Source organism: Larus michahellis, chromosome 13, assembly GCF_964199755.1.
Source record: "Larus michahellis chromosome 13, bLarMic1.1, whole genome shotgun sequence".
NCBI classification, from domain to species: domain Eukaryota; kingdom Metazoa; phylum Chordata; class Aves; order Charadriiformes; family Laridae; genus Larus; species Larus michahellis.
Window position 1 is genome coordinate 527,077 of NC_133908.1, and position 16,142 is coordinate 543,218.

Consider the following 16,142-nt stretch of genomic DNA (forward strand, 5'->3'; position numbering starts at 1 on the left):
CGGCGTGGGACGCGCTGGCACCCCCAGACCTGCTTTCCGGGCTGGATCCAAGCCTCCGCCGCACCATTCCCTTGGGGAAAAAAAGCACTGCCCTTGCCTGCACAGCCCTGCCCTGCCTTCCCCGGGGAAGGGAATCCTGGAAAAGGAGCTGGGTTGGGGAAAGGGGGAAAGGGAAAGTAACAAGGGAGGGAGGTTGTGCGAACTGAGCAGCCCAGGGGACACGAGGGGCCGGGCTCGGGCAGGGAGGGGCCGGGCGCGGGCAGGGAGGGGCCGGGCGCGGGCAGGAGCGCGCAGCCAGGCGCGAGGGCGCTCTGATTGGCGGGACGGCCCTGACGTCACCCCCGGTGCTTTCGGTTTCTCGGGAAGTGCCGGAGCCGAAGCCCCGGATGTTCTGAGGCGGCCGAAGGAGCCGCGATGGCGGCGCCCGAGGATGACAGCCCCGGCGAGTTCCACGTCTTCATTAAGACTTCGACAGGCAGCACACGCGCGGTGAGAGTGTCTCTGGATGACACCGTGCGGGAGGTTAACGCTAAGCTGGAAGCGTGGGACTTCTTCCTGAGCCAGGAAGGGGGAAGTCTGACCTACCATAGGATGTGCATGGAGTACGACCTGGCCCTGAGCCGCGGAAGGGGAAGGCTGATCTACAATGAGAGATACATGAAGGACGACCTGACCCTGCGACACTATGGAATCAAACCCAACTGCTTTTTGTACCATGTCGAATGTAGGTGCGGTGTGGCTCGGGAGAGGTGGGAGAGGATCCGTCTGGAGGTGGGAGAGGGGGAGTGGGTGCAGACCAGGGTGTCTCCCGGGGAGGGACCCTGGCCGGGACCGCAGGCAGGAGCTCCCGCAGGGACGGGGCAAGGCGGCTGCGGCTGTGGCTGTGTGCACACCAGGGAGCTGCCAGAGCACGCTTGTGCTGGAAGGCGAGGGCCCAGGGGCGCGCCTATGCAGGGCGAAGGCAGGAGGGCAAGGAAGGATTCTGCTCCTGGAAGCTGCTCTCATGGCAGCGGTGAGGGGTGGAGAAGCGGAGGCTGGGAGCGTGTTCTCAGCCCCGCGGTGTGCACTGTCCTCCTGGGACGGGCAGCTGGGTGGGATTCCTGGTGCCCAGCAGCTTGGTGTGAGTGGGCACAAACTGGCAGGAAGAGGTTTCGTAGCGAAGGCGTGAAGAAGAGGGAGAGGACAGGTAGAGGATGGAATACTGCTCTAGACATGACCTAGCTCCTGAGCTCTCCTCTGCTTTGTGTTTCTGTTGCAGTGCAAGGTCCTGGTGGAACTTTCAGACCTCGAGTTTCACGTAAGGTCATGTCCTGGTGCTCACTGACCACCTGGCTCCTGAGCTCTGGATGTATCCTGGCTCCTGAGCTCTCCTCTGCTTTGTGTTTCTCTTGCAGTTCAAAGTGGTGGTGGAACTTTAATAGCTCAGTCTTCAGGTAAGGCCATGTCCTGGTCCTCATTGACTACCTGGCTCCTGAGCTCTGGATGTATCCTGACTCCTGAGCTCTCCTCTGCTTTGTGTTTCTCTTGCAGTTCAAAGTGGTGGTGGAACTTTAATAGCTCAGCCTTCAGGTAAGGCCATGTCCTGGTCCTCATTGACTACCTGGCTCCTGAGCTCTGGATGTATCCTGACTCCTGAGCTCTCCTCTGCTTTGTGTTTCTCTTGCAGTTCAAAGTGGTGGTGGAACTTTAATAGCTCAGCCTTCAGGTAAGGCCATGTCCTGGTCCTCATTGACTACCTGGCTCCTGAGCTCTGGATGTATCCTGACTCCTGAGCTCTCCTCTGCTTTGTGTTTCTCTTGCAGTTCAAAGTGGTGGTGGAACTTTAATAGCTCAGCCTTCAGGTAAGGCCATGTCCTGGTCCTCATTGACTACCTGGCTCCTGAGCTCTGGATGTATCCTGACTCCTGAGCTCTCCTCTGCTTTGTGTTTCTCTTGCAGTTCAAAGTGGTGGTGGAACTTTCAGACCTCAATTTTCACGTAAGGTCATGTCCTGGTGCTCACTGACCACCTGGCTCCTGAGCTCTGGATGTATCCTGGCTCCTGAGCTCTCCCCTGCTTTGTGTTTTTGTTGCAGTGCAAGGTTCTGGTGGAACTTTCAGACCTCAATTTTCATGTAAGGTCATGTCCTAGTCCTCATTGACCACCTGGCTCCTGAGCTCTGGTTGTATCCTGACTCCTGAGCTCTCCTCTGCTTTGTGTTTCTCTTGCAGTTCGAAGTGGTGGTGGAACTTTAATAGCTCAGTCTTCAGGTAAGGCTGTGTCCTGGTCCTCGCTGACCACCTGGTGCAGTGAGGCTGGTGGAGCTGCGCGGTGGCGAGTGTGGGACCTCAACTCTCTGCCCGGTGGTGAGCGCGTCCCTGCTGCGGTTCATGGAGGCGGATGTGGAAGTTGCAGTGTGGGAGGATGTGGTAGTACACGGGGGGACCAGGGCAGCCAATGGGATTGGGAAGGTTGAGTGAAGGCTGCCTGAGGATGGCTCCTTCTCTCAAACGTGAGCCAGAAATGACGATGTCTTCCAACTTTTCCACTCGCAGGCTTAGCCCTAAGGGAGCTGGTGCCAGACGAGGCCTCGACGAGCGCGGAGGTGAGTTCTCGCAGGACGTGATGCCTGAGGCTGGGGTGCCTGAGTGAGGAGGAGCAGCATGGGGCTGGGGAGGAAGGCACGGCTGCAGCGCGCGGGCTCACAGCCAGCCCGGCAGACGGGGGGAGGTCCGGCACTGCCTGGTGCCACCACAGCACCAGGCTGGGTGGCAGGAGCTGCTGCCCCCGCGCCCAGGAGAGGACCTCACCCCGCCAGCAGGCCAGGCGGGCACAGCTCCCATGCCGGCCTGTTTCCTCCCTGCAGGAGCGGGGAGCAGGGCCAGCACTGCACTGATGCAGGAGATGTTGCTCGTGCTCTCCGAAGACCTCTCCTGCTGCCTCCAGCAGGCAGGCACGGCTGGAGGGGAGAAAGACAGCTTGTGAGCGCTTTCCCCTATGTTCTCCTCTGCAGGTGAGCTATGATTTTGGACAATTCCATAGCAGTCTAAACATGGACTCACCATGGAAGGGAAACTGCCAGGACTGCCTGGGGGAGGTAAGGGCTTTGCCGGTCCTGGCAGGGCACTGTTGCACCCGAAGGAAATGGCACACCAGGGAGCCTGGGACTGACCCTGGCTGTCACCTGGGAGGTTGGGTGAGCCTTCAAAACCTGTTATTCACAGCAATTCTTCACCTGCCAGAAAAGTCCGGTCCATTTTGCTGTGCTAACTCAGCACGGGCTGCCCCAGCTTCCGAGTTCATGGGAAGACAAATTCCACTTGCTCACATCCCAGATTTATTCTCGCTGCTAAACATTTTGTCTGCCTGTGGCCACTGTCCTGTCTGCTGGTACCCCATGGCAGAGAGGGAAAAGCCCAGGCTTTACTCCCAAGAAAGTCAGCAGCCAACACTTTCTCTCTTGGGAAACAGAAACTTTCCTATCTGGAATTCCCATTTGCAAAATTCATCCTAAAAGTCAGTGGGTGAAACATGCAGAGCAGCTCCCAGAGCTCCAAACTACATGTCCAACATGCACGTCCATCTTTCCTACTGATGCATGGGGGACGCGTGGACTAACCGATGCCTTCCTTACCCCAGTGGTGTCTGCCCGAGTGGGGTGAGCGTTCCGTCCTCCTTGCTGTGCCTGCACGCGGGATTTCTCTTGGGCACCACTACAGGCATCCGCATTAAAGGGGTCGTGAGCCTCAGATGTGGCCGGTGCTTCTTTTGGCTCCCAGGGCAGAGGAGTTGCCAGGCAATGACTCTTCTGGCCTCTTCACTGGTGAGAGTGGTGCCTTTCTGGGCACCAGGCAGCAGCTGCTGATCCCCTGCTGCTGCTTGTGAGGCTCCAAACTCCCACGCCAAGCTGCATCGTGCTTCACTGTAAATCCCAGCACTCCTCCTGCAAGCAGCACCCAGTGCACAACATGCCGTTCAGTCCCAAACTGGCCACGCTTGTGTTGCAGGATCTTCCAGAAGTGACACCGAGGAGAATCCGTGACTTGCTGGGACACCACACTGCATACCGGTAAGAGCTGTCGGGCGAAGCGGGAGCACCTTCCAAAAGCCCCGTCCCAGGTGGCATGAGCCTGTCGTCCCTCCCACCTGCAGAGCTCACCTCCCTGGTGCAGGCATCTTCCGGTGCTCCATCACAGGCCTCGGCTTCGAGGTGAAGTCAGCAGTGACCGTCACCTACAGATACGACACCTGGACCACGCACCTGAGCAAGGCTGACCAGGAAATGTGGATGCCTGCCGGACCCCTCTTCCACATCGAGGTGCAGCCCGGGGTTGTGCAGGCAGTGCGTCTCCCCCACTTCATCTGCCTGGCAGGTACGGCAGCCACAGGGACCTGGGTCTCCCGAGCCACCATCCCTCAGCCCGTCTGCCCCCAGCGACATCTCTGGCTCCTTGGAGACCTCTCTCCAGACAGAGCCAAATTCTCCCTTCCCTCCAAGGTCCTGTGTACCCCCTTGTATTCCTCCGCTTTGCTTTCGCGTCCTTCATCCTTCCCTCGCGTTCTATCAAGCCTTCAGCGGTCCCTTCCCCAGCTCCCGCTCCACACCACCAGCCTCTCCTTGCCCACCCTCTCCTCCCAGCTGCCGCGGTGACCCCTGGGCACTACCCCAGCCCAGCTGCACACCGGCCGCCGGGCTCCCCCGCAGAGCTTCTCAGCTCTTTGCACCTCTGGCAGCTGTGGATGGCGACGGCTGTCCCCGCTCTGCCCCAGCGGGACGGGAGCCGACCAGCTGCACCCACCCGCAGGCTGGACCACCCCGGGTGGGATGCAGTGGGTCGGAGGTGGCCTGGGCAGAAGAATAAGTGGAACAAAATAGTCCATTTTCACCCAGGCAACACGAGGAGCCACAAGGCTTGGATCTGAGCCCTCTCTCTTAGTGAGCCACTGTTAATGAGCAGAGAAAGAGCATCAGCACCCGCAGCTGGGCTGCAGAGCATGCAAAGGAGTCCCAGTCCCCCGTGCGGGGATGCCCTGATGCAGGCACTGGGTGTGCTGGCCGAGGGACTCTTCCTGGCAAGTCTGCAACAGAGCGCGCCGCGAAAGAGTTTCTTGTTGCGTGGCTCCACCTCCCACCCAGGGCCCAGCAAGCGCAGTCGTGTCAGCTGAACCGTGGTTCTGCGCACTCTTCACTGGCACGGCTGCGCTAAGCAACGTGCTGCGATTGTATCAGTCTGTCGGGTGAACAGCAAAGTGTGCTCCAGAGATAACCCGGGTGACTGGACGTCAGCAGAGCTCTCTGACCCAGTAACCCCTCGGGATGTCACCGCGGGATGTTCAGGCTGCCCTGCTGATGAAAAACCATCACGCAGCGACTGCCTCCCCGGTATGTGGTGGTGTGGCGCTTGTACGCAGGATGCTGCACGGGTGCAGTCTGACAATTTTCACGGTCCCAAGCTGCCACCTTGAGATTTGCAGTTTCCTGAACCCACAGGAGGGCTGCCAAAGGCCTGCCACTCCCTGCTGAACCCCAAAAGCTCGGGGCACACATGGGACCTAAAGCAGAGCATGTCATCGTGTGGGGGCACACGTCTCCTTTCTGCTGCTGAAGCCTTCAAGAGAAGGAGGCGGCCTGAGAGGGTGCCAGGAAGAACAAACAGAACCTTGTTGCCTTTGCCGTCTCTTGCAGAAGATGTAAATACCAGCCTGTGCTCCATTGCCCACTTTGAGTCTGGGAAGATGACCCTGGAGAGTCCGACCAGACTGATGGCTTTCTCTGCCGTCCTGGAGAATCCCAGCTTCTCAGCGCTCGGGGTGCTTTGGAGGAAGATACGTTCAGCCTTCTGTTCACTCCCTGTGCACTCTTTGGTGTTGATCTTCCAGCAGCTCAATGCTGCAAGTACAACTCTTCACCTCTACCTGATCCCAGATGACAAGTCCGTGAAGCGGGTAAGGTGGAGGGAGCTTGACCAGGTTAAAAAAGGACGACATCTGGGGCGGCTGCAGTAGCAGGGCCTGGATTTGATAAGCAGAGATGCCTCCCAGTTTTTCTGCCACCAGCCTCTGACTCACACGCAGTCCTGTGCCCCCATCTCCCGCCGCATCTCCCCCACTCTCCTCTTTCCCAGATGCCTCCAGGAATTGTGTTTCTGGCTGGCGCAGCGTGTCCTAGCGCGAGCGAAGCCATGGCACAGGGTGCTCTGCCACACGGAGCAGGTGTAGGACTTGCTGGCCACTGCCGGTGCAGCAGTCGGTGGCTGCATGCCAGCTGTTCTCCCGAGGGGTGCGAGCCCTTCCCCCTTTCTCAGAGGGACAGGGCACCACCCTGCCCCGGTTCCTGCCTGCACACGGGAGGTTCCCGCCTGTGCCGAGTGGGAGCTGCCTGCCCGCAGCACTGCCTGCAGTCCACCCAGCGGTCTCTCCTGACTGCGTCGGTCTCTTCTCTTCTTGACTTTCCGAGGGCTACCTCCAGTTCACAGCTCTTGGGTTTTCTTCCTCTCTCAAAAGCAATGCTTGATGTTTACAGGCCATTGAAGAACAAGAAGTGAATTGGAATTCAAAGCTTATTCCCAAGCCTCCTCCATTCAGACCTCTGTTCTTGGGCCGCAATTACCGTGTGACCAGTACAAAGCAGGCAGAGATAACACCTGAAGTAAGTGGAATTGTTCCTTTTTTTTTTTTTTTTTTTTCACTGAAATAGACAATACAAGAAGTCTCTGTCTTCAGCCATATTCTGCTACCAGAACGTGTCTTACTGGGTCTCAGAGCCAGAGGTGCAGGGAGCTGTACTGGGTACAAGTGGCAAAGGTATTTCATGACGCACGTCCCCAGGAGGAGCATGGAGCCCACCCCAAAGCCGCAAAGGGGCTGTGTTTGTTTTTCCTTATGGCAGAAATCGCAACGTGGGACTTGTTGGACTTACCGTAGCTGCATAGCAAGAAGGGATTTCAGAGCTGTTGGCTCAGGTGTGGTCCCAAGTCCTTAATCCTCATCTCCTCTGCAGTGACTTTCCTTCAGCTTAGGAGTGGGACTGGAGAGAGACTTTCTCTCTATGCCATGATGTGACATAACTTCTTTCTCTATGGAAGATCCATTTGGGAATTTCTGATTTTGAGCACCGTGCCCTGTGGCAATCGGATTGCAATGTCTGGGAAAATCTGGGAAGGTTTGGCCATTTAGTCCTTGTGGTTACTTGCTTTGTACAGGAGTTTGTGACATCCTGGGAGCAGCTGATGGCAGTCCAACAGCGCGTTCGTGGCTGGTTACAAAAATCTCCTTTCGTGGGTCTGCACTGCACCATAATAATGAAATGGGAGCCAGAGAAGCTTAGGTTGGATGGGGTCTCTGGAGGTCTCTGGTCAAAGCATGTGAGTTTTAAAGTTAGATCAAAGTGCTCAGGGCCGTGTCCGGTCAAGGTTGAATATCTCCAAGGATGGAGACACCACAGCCTCTCTGGGTCTCTAGTCCCCTGTTGTAGCGCCCTCATTGTGATCCCCCCCTCCCTTATCTGTTATCTAATCGGAGTTTCTGTTGCTGCAGCCTGTGCCTCTTGCCTCTCATCTCATCGCTGTGCACCTCCAGGAGGCTGGCTCTGTCTTTTCTTTAGTCCCCCTTCATGTAGTTAAAGACAGTGATTAGTTCTCCCCGTTACTTTCTCTTCCTCTGCCTCTGCGTATCGTGCACGCCAGCCTGGAGCTCCAGGATGTCCACATCTTTCTTGTACTGGAAAGCCCCGAACTGGACCCAGCGCCCAAATGCGGCCTCGCCAGTGCTGAGCAGGGGGAAGGAATCCCTGACCTCACTGTTTTGGCTGTGGTCTTGCTAATACAGACGGGGACGTGGCCAGCTTTGCTCCCCGGGCACAGTGCTGACTCCTGTTCGACTTGCATGCCCACCAGGGCTCCCGAGTCCTTCCCTGTGAAGCTGATTTCTGTGTCCACCCAGTGCCCGGGCTCCCGTCTGATGTGGGGCTATTCCATCCCAGATGCAGGACTCTACGTTTGCCTTTGCCAAATTGCATGAGCTTCCTGCCAGCAAGTTCTCCAGCCTTTCCGGGTTGGCATCCCTCCCCTCCAGCTTATTCATCATCTCCCCTTCCAGCTACAACCCTGTTACCGAGCTGAGCGCGGCCCCAGACAGCCAGGACCTTCAGCTTAATTCAGACACAGTCTTAAACCCATGAATCGCGAGGAAGGATTTGGTTTTCCCGCTTCCTGGAATGGCCAGGGAGTAACTGGGCCCTCTGCCTTGAAGAGTGGTTGTAAAGATGACGGAGCCAAGCTCCCGGCCGTGTCAGGTAAAAGAGGTAAAAGCCGTAAGCTGCAAACTGAGAAGTTTGGGCCAAACGTTAGGAAAAACTTCATCACTCGGTGGAGATGCAGCCATCAGAGAGGGCCAGAAGGTGGTGAATCTCTGCTGAAAATGGAGGTTTTCGGTACCCAGCTGGACAAAGCCCCAGCTGAGCAGATCTAGACTTGATGTTGGTCCATCTTTGAGAGGTAGGTCAGATGAGACACTCCAGAGGTCCCTTCCAACCAAAATTTGGTTGGTGCAGTGCAGCAGAGCCCTGATGTGCATCTTCCCTTGTTTTTCCTCTTGCTGGTACGGCCAGGAAACGCAGGATGAAGCACGGGAATTCACTGCAGCTCCCCACGGTGACAGAGACTCAACTTGCTTCCTACCTTTGCAGGAACACTTGCCACTTTGCTACAAGAGTCCAAAGAAACAGCAGCCCTTTGTTGAGATTTACATCGCGGACATGGGAGGGGGAACTAGGCTCCGCATGACAGACACGCGCGATGGCACTAAGGTCTGGAAGGCATCACTGAGATCAGGTAGGAGCAGCAGGTCCATCTGGGTCTCATTCACCTTAGCAAAAGCGGAGGGGCACCACCGAAGCAGGTCTCACACATTCTGTGGTCGCAGTCGTCCGTGCATCCCGCAGGGAAAGCAAACCTGCGTGGGCAGCAGTTGGCCGCTGAAGAACAGGGACCTGAAAGGACACCCTGATGGCAGTAGAGCAGAGCTTCAGATTTAACGTGGAGTTTCAGATGCTGGGGTTTAAGAGAGCGTGACGGAGCTATTGGTGTCTCTCTGCTCTCTTGACTACTGTTTGCATAGAAATCTTACTTATTTGTAAAAGTCCGTTAACCCCCACGGCCGTGCTAGTGCAAGCACTGTGCGATGCAGAGCAGGTAAGGAGAATGCCACGATTTTAGTGAAAATCAACATCTTAAAAAACCGACGTGTTCCAGCCAGCACTAACTGTTCCAGGTCTGCTGGTGCGACACCAACGTGCGAAGCAAGACCCAGAGCCACAGGATGGGGGTGAGGCCAGGTGGACCAGAGCCTGCCTTCACCACAGGCCTCTGCTCACGGCGGCGTCACAAAGGTGGCACGCAGCAAGCCTGCTGGTGGCGTGGGGACTGCTCTGGTGGCATCAAGAGACCGTGGCTTACAACTGCTCTGCTTTAGGGCTGACTGTACTGACCTGAGTCCCGTGCAGAACTTCGGCCGGGACAGCGGGTGGTGGAGGCAGAAGGAGCGGGGTTAGCAATGGCGGGTGCCAAGACTCGTGTTCGCGTGTCCTCTGGCAGGACAGAGGCGCACCCAGCTCCAGAGCGGCAGGTTCCTAATCTCCTTGCCTCTCTGCCCAGCTGCTGCCGGGCCAGCTCAGCAGCCACCACATGTGCCACTAACGTCACGTAGCAGCACCCACCTGTGGGGAAGCTTGGCAGAGGAGCTGCGGGCAGCAGCATCCCGCAGGCGTGGGGTACGGTACCGCTCTGTGGGCCTCGGCACCCCGTCTCTGTTAGTCTAATGTGGCACCTCCTAAAAGTAACCCCTGCCGCCGTGCAGAGCCCAGGACCTTGGCCGAGTTCAGAGACGGGCAGGAGCGGGTGACGGCTTCGTGGAGGATTAGGTACCTGGGGAAGATCTTGTGGAAGATTAGGCACCATCATTTCGGTGATGGCACCTGCGGTGATCTCTCTCCTTTCTCTTTCAGGTGATATTGACCACTCTGCCCGTGTCTTCAAGGCCTCGTCAGGTCAGTACCGTGTTTCGGAGCTGCGCCTCTGGAGTCTGAATCTCTTTCTTTGGAGCTCTCTGTCCTCTGGTTTATCAGCCTCTTTTCCCAGCCTTATGATAGTTTCTAGACAAAAAGCCGTAAAGCTGCAACCTCAAACTTCTATTCCCGCCCTGTCGACAGCACATTCTGTGCCGCGCTGGTGGGTAAAGCGGCGTAGTGCAGGTGACCCTCCTAACTGGTTTGCCTTTTCTGGGGCCAGACGTGCTGCTGTGACGGAGAATGAGCTGCAGCTAGTAAAGTTCCCGGTCCGTAGCTAACGTTCCACTGGAGTTGCAGTGAGTGGTCCAGCTGCCGCGTCCCATACAGCCAGCTTGGGGGCTGGCAGCCCCTGTGCCAAACGGGAGTGTTTTCCATGAGAGCCGTGCCTCTGGGGAGGAGCCCGCGGCCGGGCGTTGGCAGAGGGGACAGCAGGGCCGGGAGTTTCTGACCAAGGGGCTTTGCTTTCTACTTGCTTCAAATACAGTGACAACAACCTGCTGCCCAGCGGTTTTCAACGTATTGTCCCAGCCGAATCTCTCCAGGGCCACAACACTTCATCATCGCCTCTTGCATCTCGTCTTGCTGACAAAAGGCCAGATCCAAGAGGACACCCAGGCACCTCAGCCACAGGTTGAAGCAGATAGGCCTGGCTTGCTTAGACACAAATTTGGAAATTTCAGCTTTATTCTTTTTCCTTGCCACGCGTGTGGAATCACCACGCTGGCCTACAGCCTGCCCAAGAGTACCAGGAGAGGGGGGTGGCAGACAAAAGCAAGGACAAGTCACGGGGCAACAGCTCTCAACTGAGAGAGGGCAGGTTTAGGTTGGACATGAGGAAGGAATTTTTCACTCTGAGGGCGGTGAGCCCCTGGCCCAGGTTGCCCAGAGAAGCTGTGGCTGCCCCATCCCTGGAGGGGTTCAAGGCCAGGTTGGACGGGGCTTGGGGCAACCTGGGCTGGTGGGAGGTGTCCCTGCCCAGGGCAGGGGGTGGCACTGGGTGGGTTTTAAGGTGCCTTCAACCCAAACCATCCTGTGATTCTACAAGGAGACGCCCGTCTGGGTGCCCACCTCAGCCTCACGTAGGAGGGCTGGGTGGAGCTTGGGAGCAGAAGCCGGGCAGCGCTGCCCACCGCGCTGACCCGCGGCTTGCTCAGCACTCCGCTGGCATCGGCTGCCTTTCCAGGCTCTGTTTCTTTACAAACCACTTGGAATCCTCCGAGAGTTCAGAGCTTTGAGGGACCTGTGCTCTGAGTTAGGAGGTCCTCACCTTGCAAGGCAGGGGGTAGGACGGCAACTTCGTGCCCAGACGCTGTAGGAATCCCAGAGGGGACAGTTGCTGGCAGCTGATGGGGGCTACCACCGACCTCACCTCCCCCAGCTCTGGCTTCGCATTCCTGCCCCCTTCCTTGCCCTGCCTCCAGTGCTCCCACCGCTGGTGCACAGGGGGCCCATCCTTTTTGGTGGAGGGATGGAGACAGGTGGCTGTGGGACAGAGTGCGTAGCCGTGGTGTCCGCTGGCTTAGGGTGCCACGTACCACAGCGTGGCACTCGCCTGCGGTTGCCTGGCCACATGCAGCACAGTAACGTGGGCTTGGTGTCTGCTAGGTGCAGCCTTCCTGATGGAGTACAAAACCGCACTTTGCTCCAGGATGAGGCAGCTCCCCACCATTCTGCTGCACTTACGGGATGCAGATGTCATCAACAGCGACGAAGAGGAGGAAGTGCTAGGTCAAGGTACAAGTAAAAGGAAGAATCAAGTTTTGCTGGAGCTAGTTAAGAAGAAAGGGGTGCGGGCCCAGGAGCGGCTCTACCAGATCCTCCAGGTGGTAGACCCATACCTCATGGAAGACCTGGAGTTCAGCTAGGCTGGGGAAAGCGGTCTGCGTTTGCTCCCGTTACTCAGCTTACGGGAGTAAGTTTACCACTGGTAAGTTTACCAGTGCCTGAATTCTGACCTCTCGATGCCAAATCCATGGTGCAAATCAGCAATAAGCCTTCTGAACCACCCCGTCTCAGGCCTGCCTTGCTGGGCTGACTTGGTTGCCACTGGTGGGAAGCTGCTGGAACAAGAGACCTTGGTTCCCGATGCAGTGCCAATATCTCGGCCCTGCCTACCTCCCTGCCACAGGCAGCTGTTGGCAGAGGACCTCCCCTCAAAACAGGTGCCTCAAGCTCAACCTCCCCACCCTCAGTGTCCGTGGGCGCTTCTCACGGCTGGAAGGGGGGAGCCGCTTTTCCCCGTAGCGCTGTCTGCAAAGGCTGGTTCTCGCATGCGAGCCGCGGCAAGCCAGAGATGGTGATAGGAACCCGTATCAACATCAAACTCCAGCCCAGTTTACCCAAATGACCCAAATTCACTGAAGGAGCAAACGAGCATCCTGACCCCAGCAGCAGTGGGTGAGGGACATCCCCCCACCCAAAGAAGCCATGGAAAACAGCAAGATGAGAGATACAGGTTCACGCAACCTCAGGGAAGGTCCGCCTCAATAGCAGCTCCTTTACGCTCAAAAGAAAGCCAGCGGACTGTTTTTAAATCCCATCCGTAGTGTCCATAACGTCAGTTCCTTTCTGGGTCGTGTGGATGCCTTCACTGGTGGTGTCCTCCTGCTGCTGAACACGCCGCTCGGGGCAGGAGCAGTCTGCTCTGGTGTCCAGTGGCTAAGAAGAGATTTTTTTTTTTTTTTTTTTTTTTTTTTTTTTTTGTGTCAAGCTCAGGTGAAATTCAGCCTTGCCGAAGTGGAGAGAGCAACTTCTGGAAGCTCAAAGGAGCTTCCAGGGAGTGTTGAGTGGAATGGTCCCACCACACGCTCTGGGGCTTTGTGGGGTGGAAATGAGACTGCTGTCTCCAGTATTGCTTTGTATTTATTCCTTCTCGTAAACGCCTGGAGAACATGTCGCTGCTGGAACGTGCGATTGGAGCGTGTCTCTGCTCCGCTGAGGGTTGAGGACCTTCAGTGCAGTCAGGGACAGTACGAAGGGGAGCCAGGAGGAGCAAAGGTGAGGCAGAAAGGGGGGTAAAAGGGGCTACTCAAGTATAAACTGGGGCCAGTGTGGCCGAGCCCTGCGCCTGGCCGCTACGCTCTGTCCTATCTCTTTATAAGCACATATATATATGTAATATATTTATTATATATATATGTAATATATATTTATATTGTGGAGGAAAAGAAAGCTATCAGAAGTACTCAACATGGATTGACCAAGGGGAAATCACGTCTGACCAGTCTGACAGCCTTCTATGACGGCATGGCTGGATGGACAGACGAGGGGGGGGCAGTGGGTGGTGTCTGCCTTGACTTCAGCGAGGCGTTCGACACGGTGTCCCACAGCATCCTCACGGGGAAGCTTAGGAAGTGCGGGCTGGATGAAGGGACAGTGGGGTGCATTGAAAACTGGTTGAAAGACAGAGCTCAGGGGGTCGCGATTAGGGGCACGGAGTCTGGTTGGAGGTCAGTGAGGAGCGGTGTTCCCCAGGGGTCAGTGCTGGGGCCAGACCTCTTCAATACATTCATCAGTGCCCTGGATGAAGGGACAGAGCGCACCCTCAGCAGGTTCACTGATGACACAAAGCTGGGGGGGGTGGCTGACACCCCAGAAGGCCGTGCCGCCATCCAGAGAGACCTGGCCAGGCTGGAGAGTTGGGCGGAGAGAAACCTTGGGAAATTCAACCAGGGCAAGTGCAGGGTGCTGCACCTGGGGAGGAATAACCCCCCACACCAGGACAGGCAGGGGGTGACCTGCTGGAGAGCAGCTCTGTGGAAAGAGACCTGGGAGTCCTGGGGGACAGCAGGATGCCCATGAGCCAGCAGTGGGCCCTGGTGGCCAAGGAGGCCAATGGCATCCTGGGGGGCATCAAGAACTACAGGCCAGTCAGTCTGACCTCGGTGCCTGGGAAGGTCATGGAACAGATCCTCCTCAGTGCCATTACACGGCACGTGCAGGAGAACAGGGTGATCAGGCCCAGTCAGCATGGGTTTGTGAAGGGCAGGTCATGTCTATCAAACCTGATCTCCTTCTATGATAAGGTGACCCACTTAGTGGATGAGGGAAAAGCTGTGGATGTTGCCTACCTGGATTTTTGCAAAGCTTTTGACACTGTTTCCCACAGCATTCTCCTGGAGAAACTGGCTGCTCATGGCCTGGACAGGTGTACTCTTCGCTGGGTAAAAAACTGGCTGGATGGCCGTGCCCAGAGAGTGGTGGTAAATCCAGGTGGTGTCCGGTCACAAGTGGTGTCCCCCAGGGCTCGGTGCTGGGGCCAGTTCTCTTTAATATCTTTATCAATGATCTGGATGAAGGGATCGAATGCACCCTCAGTAAGTTCGCAGATGACACTAAGCTGGGCGGGCGTGTTGATCTGCTTGAGGGTAGGTTGGCTCTGCAGAGGGATCTGGACAGGCTGGACCGATGGGCTGAGGCCAATGGTATGAGGTTCAACAAGGCCAAGTGCCGGGTCCTGCACTTGGGACACAACAATCCCATGCAGCGCTACAGGCTTGGGGCAGAGTGGCTCGAAAGCAGCCCGGCAGAAAAGGACCTGGGGGTGTTGGTTGACAGCCGGCTGAATATGAGCCAGCAGTGTGCCCAGGTGGCCAAGAAGGCCAACAGCATCCTGGCTTGTATCAGGAACAGTGTGGTGAGCCGGACTAGGGAAGTGATCATCCCCCTGCACTCGGCACTGGTGAGGCCCCACCTCGAGTACCGCGTTCAGTTTTGGGCCCCTTGCTACAAGAGGGACATTGAGGTGTTGGAGCGTGTCCAGAGAAGGGCTACAAAGCTGGTGAGGGGTCTGGAGGACAAACCTTATGAAGAACGACTGAGGGAGCTGGGGTTGTTTAGCCTGGAGAAGAGGAGGCTGAGGGGAGACCTCATGACCCTCTGCAACTACCTGAAAGGAGGGTGTAGAGAGATGGGGGCTGGCCTCTTCTCCCTGGTGACAAGTGATAGGACGAGAGGAAACGGGTTCAAGTTATGTCGGGAGGTTTAGATTGGATATTAGGAAACATTTTTTCACTGAAAGGGTTATTAAACATTGGAATAGGCTGCCCAGGGAGGTGGTGGATTCACCATCCCTGGAGGTGTTTAAAAAAAGGGTAGATGGGGCACTTAGGGACATGGTTTAGAAGTGGCTTTTGTCAGGGTAGGTTAAAGGCTGGACTCGATGATCTTAAAGGTCCCTTCCAGCCTCAGCAATTCTATGATTCTAAGAGCGTGGCCAGCAGGTGGAGGGAGGTCATCCTCCCCCTCTGCTCTGCCCTGGGGAGGCTGCACCTGGAGTGCTGGGTCCAGCTCTGGGCTCCCCGGTTCCAGAGGGACAGGGAACTGCTGGAGAGGGGACAGCAAAGGGCTACCGAGATGCTGAGGGGACTGGAGCATCTCTCTTGTGACGAAAGGCTGAGGGATCTGGGTCTGTTTAGTCTGGAAAAAAGACGACTGAGGGGGGACCTTATCAACGCTTATAAATACTGAAAGGGGGGTGTCAGGAGGACGGGGCCAGGCTCTTCTCAGTGGTGCCCGGGGACAGGACAAGGGGTAACGGGCACAAACTTGACCATGGGAAGTTCCATCCCAACACGAGGAGGAACTTCTTTGCTGTGAGGGTGGCAGAGCCCTGGCACAGGCTGCCCAGAGAGGTGGGGGAGTCTCCGTCTCTGGAGACATTCCAACCCCGCCTGGACGCATTCCTGTGCCACCTGCTCTGGGTGACCCTGCTCTGGCCGGGAGCTGGACCGGGTGATCTCCAGAGGTCCCTGCCAACCCCAACCATTCTGTGATTCTGTGTGATTAAATATTTTTGTAACTATTCCTCTGCGTCGTCTCACTCTGCCCCGGGTGAGCGTGTGCTGCAAGGACCAAGTGCCGGCTACTGGTGGGACCTGCGTGTTCGTCAAGGGATTTGGCGTCACCTCCTGGAGTGAGTGGGGGTCTCTAACCTCCAGCCACGGGGTGGGAACGGTGTCCCCAGAACTAGCTGCTGGGGGGGGCGGTGTGAGGTGAACGAGGGGCTCCGTGTGTCACAGCCTGTGACGGGCGGGGGTGGGGGCTGTGCCTCTGCGTTCGCCAGCCTGGGCCTGCTGGTGAGCCGAGGGCCCACGGC

The 16,142-nt window shown here is 56.9% G+C and overlaps 1 protein-coding gene across 7 annotated transcripts; it reads left to right on the forward strand.

Annotated features, from left to right (window-relative positions):
* Positions 1-374: 374 nt before the first annotated feature.
* LOC141750745 (NACHT, LRR and PYD domains-containing protein 1b allele 3-like) lies at positions 375-15,848 on the forward strand. Of its 7 annotated transcripts, none has more exons than XM_074606411.1 (19): positions 375-724; positions 1,259-1,297; positions 1,395-1,433; positions 1,531-1,569; positions 1,667-1,705; positions 1,803-1,841; positions 1,939-1,977; positions 2,075-2,113; positions 2,211-2,345; positions 2,535-2,584; positions 2,993-3,076; positions 3,987-4,048; positions 4,132-4,352; positions 5,666-5,925; positions 6,503-6,628; positions 8,666-8,810; positions 9,983-10,024; positions 11,651-11,779; positions 12,756-15,848. In XM_074606411.1, exons 1-19 carry the CDS (start codon positions 415-417, stop codon positions 13,061-13,063), a joined length of 2,145 nt encoding a protein of 714 aa, XP_074462512.1. In that variant the 5' UTR covers positions 375-414; the 3' UTR covers positions 13,064-15,848. The 7 variants fall into 7 exon arrangements, with proteins under 7 accessions (XP_074462512.1, XP_074462515.1, XP_074462517.1 ...); XM_074606414.1 differs by having other exon boundaries at positions 2,211-2,249; XM_074606416.1 differs by having other exon boundaries at positions 12,761-12,970.
* The last annotated feature ends 294 nt before the right edge of the window (positions 15,849-16,142 follow it).

Coding starts and splice junctions, on each gene's coding strand:
- LOC141750745 (XM_074606411.1), top strand. CDS start 415: ATGGCGGCGCCCGAGGATGACAGCCCCGGCGAGTTCCACGTCTTCATT. Junction 1,570..1,666: donor TTTAATAGCTCAGCCTTCAG/GTAAGGCCATGT, acceptor TTTCTCTTGCAG/TTCAAAGTGGTGGTGGAACT. Junction 10,025..11,650: donor TGTCTTCAAGGCCTCGTCAG/GTCAGTACCGTG, acceptor GGTGTCTGCTAG/GTGCAGCCTTCCTGATGGAG.